At 28.9% G+C, this 8,847-nt stretch overlaps 1 protein-coding gene across 1 annotated transcript; it reads left to right on the top strand.

The window, feature by feature from the left end:
* Window positions 1-1,146: 1,146 nt before the first annotated feature.
* LOC107841942 (glucan endo-1,3-beta-glucosidase 8) lies at window positions 1,147-2,991 on the top strand. Its single transcript, XM_016685788.2, has 2 exons — window positions 1,147-1,571; window positions 1,679-2,991. Exons 1-2 carry the CDS (start codon window positions 1,234-1,236, stop codon window positions 2,856-2,858), a joined length of 1,518 nt encoding a protein of 505 aa, XP_016541274.1. The 5' UTR covers window positions 1,147-1,233; the 3' UTR covers window positions 2,859-2,991.
* Window positions 2,992-8,847: the final 5,856 nt, after the last annotated feature.

Raw genomic sequence — 8,847 nt, 5'->3', positions numbered from 1 at the left:
TTCTACTGTGAAATTTTTAGATACAATATTTGCTATAACCTCTAATGTTCATCGTCATTGCATTCTTAACTTACAGAGTCATTTTCAGACTTTGACCTCATCAGTTTTTCTATAAGGTGACTGCAAACTTAGTATTTGCTAAACATCTCCAATCTAGAATTCTTATATATATTGACGTGTGCTCTTACTTTCCTCGTTGCTTAGAGGAGTTAATGTTTTTTTCCTGTTTTCTTCTTTCTTGACCACTCCACTTTGCCATCTGTCTTGTCTTGCTTCTTTGTTTACGGTGGGAAAACACTTTCCTCCATACGGAACACATCCATAGGCTAGATTGCTTGAATAGTCATGTAGAAAGTCGAGAAATTCCATCGACTAAATAAACCATGTGAGTAATAACAAGATAAGTCCAGTAGTTCTTTTAGGAGGATAATAACTCTATATGATTGATAGGTAACCCTTAACCTCAGAGTATTTCATCTCATTGATTTTTACTCCAAATTTTCCGACATATTTAGTTATTTCTAGAACTCACTTTATGCTTTAGAATTCTTATAGTAGCTAAATCAATTCACAATAACTTTTGAAAAAGTAAATTAAATAAATAAATTCGTAATAGCTTAATTTAGTCAATACTTAATAAAAGGTTTCCATGGGAACGATACTCTACTTCATCACTTTATTACTTTTCGACCACATATATTTGCATGTTTTTTGCACCATCATTTTTTTTACCTTTAATTTTTCGGTTTACATAGAATAATAGACGATGCCACATTTAATCGAGTGAAGAAAAGGAAATGAAAAGGAGGGGTAAAAGAAAATCAGTAACTAATTATATTCAGTAAATCCTTAATTTTCTACTCCCTCTGTCCCATTTTATTCGTTTCAAATTGACTAGTTTATTATAATACTCCTATTAAATGATGTTTACATTTTAATTAAAATAAAAGTAATTAATGCAAAGGGTAAAATATGGAAAAAAAAATTGTCATTATCTTGATAAATAAAAAAAGACAAGTAAAATAGGATACCAAATTAGGAAATTTGGGACGGGTAAAATGGAACGGAGAGAGTATGTCGTTTGACCTCTCATTGAGTGAGTGGTTCGTTCAATGTCTCTCCCTTTCCCTATAAATTCACCTCCCATTTTTTGTTTAGGATTGTCAGATATCAAAGCATTGAATTCTAAAGCATTCAAGTCTCTCCCTTTTGTCCTACCAACAAGGGAAAAAAATGGGAAAGCTTCTTGTGAATATTTTTCTAGTAACACTGTTGGTGGCTTTGGGGAGCAATGTTGAAGGATTTGGGGTGAATTGGGGTGACATCTCCTCCCACAAGCTGCCTCCTAAAGATGTGGTCAAAATGTTGCAAGAAAATGGCATTAAGAAAGTGAAGCTTTTCAATAATGATGATACCGTCTTGAAGGCCTTGGCTGGAAGTGGTATTGAGGTCATGATTGGCACCCCCAATTCACTCCTTAAGGATTTGGTCAATCCCGATGTAGCCAAGAAATGGGTTAAAGAAAATGTCACCCGTTATGAGCCAAAGTCTCCTAAAGGAGTTAATATCACGTAAGTGTATCTTTTTATCTTGATCCATTTGTCATATATCGTTGTATACAATTACACATAATTCATAAATAATAAGTTTTTTTTTTAAAAAAAATTAATTGGTGCAGACTTATAGGTGTTGGTAATGAACCATTTTTGAGAGATTACAAGGACACACTGACAAATGTGACAGGGCCAGCGTTGGAGAACATGCAAAATGCACTAAATGACGCTGGACTTGGTGACACCATCAAGGCAACTGTACCTCTAAATGGTGATGTTTACTTGTCATGGAATCCTGCCCCCTCTAGTGGATATTTTCGCCCTGACATCGCCGATCCACTCAACTACATTCTTAAGGTTTTGAACAAGAACAAAGCACCTTTCATGGTCAATATATATCCTTTTCTAAGTCTTTTCTATGGAAATGGTAACTTCCCTTTTGACTACGCCTTTTTTGATGGTGTGAGCAATCCTCTTAAGGAAAAAGATGGTACTGAATACACCAATTGCTTTGATGCCAATCTCGACACTTGCGCAGCTGCTCTGGCTGGAGCAGGGTATGGGAACATGACCCTTATTGTGGGAGAAATAGGATGGCCTACAGACGGCAACCCTTATGCCAATGTGTCATTGGCTCAAAAGTTTTATAAAGGAATTATTTCATATCTCAACAAAGGAAAAGGCACCCCACGTCGCACTGGCTACACTGAGACTTACCTATTTGCCTTATTTGACGAGAATCAAAAGAGCACACTCCCAGGAAACTTTGAGACACATTGGGGAATCTACTACGAAGATGGCACACCAAAGTTTCATCTTGATCTGCATGGAAATAACAAGAGTCTTGTGTCCGTGCCAAACGTCGAGAAACTCTCCAAGAAATGGTGTGTGGTGAAGCCAGAGGTTAAGAATTTTACAGCCCTTATGTCATATGTTTGTGACCGTGTTGATTGTACACCTCTTACTGATGGATCATCTTGCAACGGTCTTAATGAAGCTGCCAAGGCTTCATATGCAGTTAATGCCTATTTCCAATTCCAACAACAAAAAGATGGCAGTTGTGATTTTGAAGGCAAGGCCACAACCACCACAAAGGATCCATCTCAAGGGACTTGCACATTCAATATTGGCTTCAATTCACTTAATTCTATTTCCCCTTCTCCTTCTCCTTCTCCTTCTTCGGGTGGCTCATCATCTTCAGATGCCAAGGCTCCTTCCCTATCATCTGCTTCTGCTTTATCTCCAAAATCTTTGACCTTTGCTTCCATGGGAATCTTCTTTCTCGCTTCACAATTTTTCCTATAGATGAATCATATTTAGTTAATTAATAATTTGTGATTCCACCTTCTAAAATTCTTAGTATTATTTTTGGAGAGTTGATATGTAAATGTAAATTTGTTTGAAATAAAATGTACGAATCAGAAGATAGTTGCCTGAACTCCACTATATATTTGGCAGGTATGTCAATCTTTTTTTGATCTCTGGTACATTAATTTATGTCAAGTTTATACAAAGAAATGGTACAACACTTTAGATATTTGTAAACCACTTTTTCGTGTGGTCCATCCGATGATGTTTTCTCCCATTCGATACTTTTTATTTTTGGTATGGACTGCTGAGGAAAAGGAAGGATAAACTAAACAAGAAAGAGGGTAAATAAATTTGTTTTCTCTATTTTCAAGTTTTGGACCAAAATAAGCTATTATTTAAATTAAGATTCATCAAAACAGTATTTTTTCTGAGATATTTTACAAAACTAGTATAATTGTACTAGACATTAACGTATTAGACTATATTTTATTTTTTAAAAAATCAACGAATCATAAAGTATTAGCGGATGACGTTAAAATAGGAATTTGTACTATCAGTAACGTTTTAAAACTATAACGTATTTTTGTACATTTTACAGAGTTACAAGACTCTGTAACTTCGTCACTTCAAATTTTTGTACAGAAAAACATTACTCTAAATAATGATTCTATCGAATCAAATCAAAATATTCTTAAAAATAACTTTACATATATATAATGATTAGTTAGTGGCTTTGAAAGTAATTTCACACACCAAAATTCTAATCATCTTCACATATATTCGGTGTTTAATAAATATATAATCAATATATATATTGATTATTATAATGTTATGTTTGATAATTTTTTTTTAAATAATAATAATCTAAGTAATTTTGTATTTGTTAAGAGTGTGAAGAGAGGCCAGGAGAACTTCTGACCAAATTTATCAGAATTTGCTAATTAGACCACATTGGTCAATAATAAATCGGAAAAAGCTCAAATATGCCACTGAACTATTAGAAATGACTCATTTATGTCCTCCATTAAAAGTTGGGCTCATTTATGCCATCGCCGTTACAAAACTGGCTCATCCTGCCATTACTTTTAACACCCGATTTTTAGAAAACAGCTTTGCCACGTGGCAGCATATTAGAGGTCCACATCATTTTTTTTAAAAAAAAATTATATATCTTTTATTTTATAATTTTTTATTTAATTTTTTCTAATTTTACTTGTCATTTTTAACATATCAAAAGAAGACAACTTCTTTTCCTATTTTACTCTTAACATTAATTACTTTTTTTTTCAAATTAACTTTAAGCTAAAATATAAACATCATTTAATAGAGGTACTATATATAGTAAAATAGTCATGTTATAAATTGTTATTCTTAATAAGTGTGTTAACTCAAAATGTGACAAATAAAACCAAACGAAGAGAATATTATGAGTTCAGAATGTTGCTTGATGTTAGAGTGGAGAATTTTCTAAGCTTTATAAAGAGTTCAGAAATCTCATCCCTTACAGATGTGAGTGGGGCGTACACATTCAAGGATCGGGGTAATTCCACACTTCCACCCCCCTTTCAATCCATTCTTAAGGGGGTTGTATCTATGTGTCTAACTCTGATATCATGTCTAATTAGATTCTGAATTCTAAAACTAATTTATACTCCAAAAGCAAGCTTGTTCAAGGAAAACGTAATGACCAAGCCTTATAAAGAGTCCAAAGATCCCATCTCTTATTTGTGTGAAATTTTTTTCCATTCGTCACATAATTCACTAATTATATGAATCACTGAATTTTAAATTTAAAATTAATAAATTTCTTAATTAACACATATATATAAGCTTTGAGAAAGCTATTGAGTTCAGTCAATTTTTTTTTTTGGCGCATCCGTCCTAATGGTGCCCCATCATTGAAAGGGGTGAGGAGGAATATAAGAACACTTCTTTTACCAAAACAATATCAACTTTAAGTTACATTTTAAGTGAGAATTAAGAGTACAAGAGTTAAATTAGTTTTAATTTTTTTTTATGTGAATTCAAATATAATTTTTTCAACTTTAAAAAAAAATAATTTACATGTTTGAAACATACTTAAGAATTGTTGTAATTACAATAATTCATAGTTGTAATTGCTGAATAATTACGGGAAGAATTGTAAATTGAACATATATGGTGCATTATTGACTGTACAATACAACAAGCAACTCTATCCCAAGCTATTAACATGTTTTTTCTATTTTTGATCAAAGATTTCAAGTATGAATATTTTAGGTTTATGTATAAATAAATCCTAGAAGATTGGTCAAATATATATATATATATATATATATATATATAATTATTTTTAAAAATAAGAATCCAGAAAAAACATGAACATTAGTTATATGCAAAATTTATTATTCGTTATTTGATAAATAAAAGCATAGAAATATGTAATCTATAAACTTCGTAACCAACATCATTTTTTGAATAAATTAAATAAAAAATTCTTAAAAAAATTATATATATATTTTTTATAATTTTTTTTAAAAATGACGTGGACCTCTAATATGCTGCCATGTGGCAAAGCTATTTTCTAAAAATTGGGTGTTAAAAGTAATGGCATGGATGAGCCAGTTTTGTAACGGTGATAACATAAATGAGTCCAATTTTTAACGGATGACATAAATGAGCCATTTTTGATAGCTCAATGGCATATTTGAGCCTTTTTCCATAATAAATTAGTATTATCATAATTTTAAACCATATACGTATAATATTTTGGAATTTTAAAAGTATTTATATTTGTAGGGGAAAAAAATATATTTTTATTTTTATTTAACGTGTGAGGTAGAAGAATAAATCAACGACTCATAGTAGTGATGCGTTTAAGCGTGACTGAGTGTTCATTCGATCACTATATATACCCAATCAAACAAACTTATTTTTGAGTATGATCCAACGAGTGATTCCCTCTCCGAAAGAGAGATAGTAATTACACAATTTTTTTTTTCCTAACGTGTAGTTCTATTCAAATAACTTCAAATATTTTTACCAAATTTACTCTAATTACAAAAGCACATTTTAGACGAGTACATTGTGATGCATGAAAAATTTGGATCTTAACATTTTTAGTCATTCGATTTAAAAATAAAATTCACACACCTAAACTATAAATCCCTCCTGAAATTGTTACACAAAATGACCTTTTAACCTTAAAATGTGATTCATAGTAACGACTTTAACGACAGGTTCCATACAAATATTTTGAGGTGACAGAGTTGCAGAGCCTCGTTACCGATAGTAACGATTTAAGCCAAAAATATTACTATCAATAACGATTCCTATTTTAACGCCGTCAGTCAATACTTTTTGGTCCATTGATTTTTCAAAAATAAAATATGGCATAATACGTTACTACCAAATATATTTATACTAATTTTGTAAAGTGTTTTTAAAAAGTACTATTTTAATGAATTAATTTAAATAATAACTTATTTTGATCAAAATTTTCTCTATTACATTTGCTTACAAAAGGTATGAAAGAACGAATGAAAAGAAATATTGTGACCTCCTCTCTGGGTGTGTTTGGTATGATGGAAAATATTTCCAAGGAAAATATTTTTCTAGAAAATGTTTTCATAGAAAATACGTTGGTGTTTTACTTATTTTCTCGTGTTTGATTTTTGAGTGAAAAATATATTTTTCAAAAATTATTTTATGGTGTTTGGTTGGTGAATAGAAAAAATATTTTTTTTTCTACCTAAATTTGAACTTTACATGAGCGTGTGACCCTCTAATTAAAAATATAATATATTTTTTAAAACATAGTATTTAACTACACATTTTTAATCATTCGGTTAGTTTGTATGAGATATGACATCAACAATTGTACATTCATCGGACTAAATTTAGAAAATAATGTAATTTTTTATTCCGTATTGATAAAATAAATTTATAATTATGTATTTTTTATTTTTTATTTATTAAAAAGTAACTTCTTAATACAATTTATGAAAAAAAAAGTCAAAAAGAGTGAGCTAGGTGGTACTTGATTTGACAAAACGAAGCAATAACTTTTTTAAATTTTTTTGGTAAAAAACGTAATAAAAAGTTATAATTTATAAATTATAATAAAAGTTAAAAAAGTTAAAAAATTTAATTCATAATTTTTTTTAAAAAAACTCAGTGTACTATCATGTCACTTCTTTATGTCAAATCATGTAAACGTAATAAATTATTACTTTTTACAAAAAAAATTTGTAAAACGTAATAAATTATTACGTTTTATAAAAAAGTTTCATAAACGTAATAAATTATTACTACATTTTACTAAAACTTTTTGACTGTACTCATCCGCTATCAAATCATTAAAAAAAGGTATAAAATGTAATAAATTATTATTTTTAGTCTAGTTTGATAACTTATTCAATAGGTGACCTATTTTGGTCATTTTATTCATATTTTGTTTTATTTTGGTTTCAAGTTTCCATAAGTCACATCTCAATATTTTCTAGAAAATGACTTCCCTTGGCCCATGAGGGAAATCATTTTCTTTCAAATGGAGGAAAATGAGTTCCTTTGGAAAATATTTTTCAAAAATTATATTACAACCAACACTACTAAAAAAAATACAGATTTCTGAGCATAAAAAACCTATCACAGATTGTGGTCGGAAAAAATCGACCACATATGATCGGTTGTTTACTTTTAAATTTTTTTATTTTAAGAAAAGTGACCACTCCACAAGTGGTCGTTTATATATTTTAAAATTTCAAAATAATTATTTTTATAATTTTTATATTAATTATTATTTCTTTTACAAATAAAAAATTAAAAAAATTAAAAAAACTGACCACTTTATTTAAAAAAAAAGGAAACAATTTTAATAAGCCGACCATTTGTGGTTAGTTTTTAATTAAAATTAATTTTTTTTTTAAAACCAACCACTTGTGGTCGGTTTTTAATGAAATTAAAAGAATAAATTAATTTTAAAAAACCGACCACTTGTGGTCGGTTTATAATTAAAATAAAAAAGAAAATAATTTTTTAAAAATTGACAACAAGGAATTAAAAAAATAAAAAAAGTAAATAATTTTTAGGATACCGACCACTTGTGGTCAGTTTTTATTAAAAAATAATTATATATATAATCTAATATATTATTTTTTGAAATTACACTGATCACACGTAGTCAATAACCAATATAATAATAATAAAAATCATTCAATCTTAGATTTTGTGAAAAAATTACACTAAGAAATATATCAAATATAATATACAAATTACGTTAAACATAATCTTTATCTTTTACTTATGTTTCAATATATAAAATAAATATTTTCCTTTATATATACGTTAAATGACATTAAACATGCATAATCTTTGTATAATGAATATGTGTATATTTATATCATACCATTGGCATAGACAATTGAAAATTGATGTTTATAGTACATATTTGAAAGTTGAAAGCTGATGTTTATAGTAGGCATTTGAAAGTTGATATTTATTATGGGGTAGTAAACTCGTCTATGTGATATTTATAGTACGTATTTGAAACTTGATGGACAATTGATGAATATATGTATATAAACGTATATCTCGTGTAGTGACATGTGCAGTAATCGAAACCTAGATAACTGAATCTATATATCAAAATATTTGAATGATACGTTGATATATATCATATTGTGCATCGAAGTAATAATATATTGTACGTTGATGTGATATTAATGTAAGCTAGTCAAAATAATCAATAACTCATCAAAGTAGGTATACGAAATACGTCGCATTATATTGCGGGGTAATATACTAGTGTACGTATGTGATGTATGTATATAGTGAGTATTTAGAACTTGAAATAATCAATAGCATGTATATGTGTGTGTATGTATAGGCATATATATAGTATATATACATATTAAATAGTGAAGGTATAATGACATAAGATAAACTAACCGATAATTCATCTGAGTATATGTGAAATACGTTGTATATTATTATGGGATAGTAA

The sequence above is a fragment of the Capsicum annuum genome, chromosome 9 (genome assembly GCF_002878395.1).
Source record: "Capsicum annuum cultivar UCD-10X-F1 chromosome 9, UCD10Xv1.1, whole genome shotgun sequence".
NCBI classification, from domain to species: Eukaryota; Viridiplantae; Streptophyta; class Magnoliopsida; order Solanales; family Solanaceae; genus Capsicum; species Capsicum annuum.
The sequence above is the reverse complement of the archived record's forward strand: the minus strand, read 5'-3'. Positions and strand labels throughout refer to the sequence as shown.

Excerpts from the sequence above, each read along its gene's own strand:
- LOC107841942 (XM_016685788.2), top strand. The coding sequence starts at position 1,234 with ATGGGAAAGCTTCTTGTGAATATTTTTCTAGTAACACTGTTGGTGGCT. Across the intron at positions 1,572-1,678 it reads CCTAAAGGAGTTAATATCAC|ACTTATAGGTGTTGGTAATG; the intron begins GTAAGTGTATCT and ends TAATTGGTGCAG.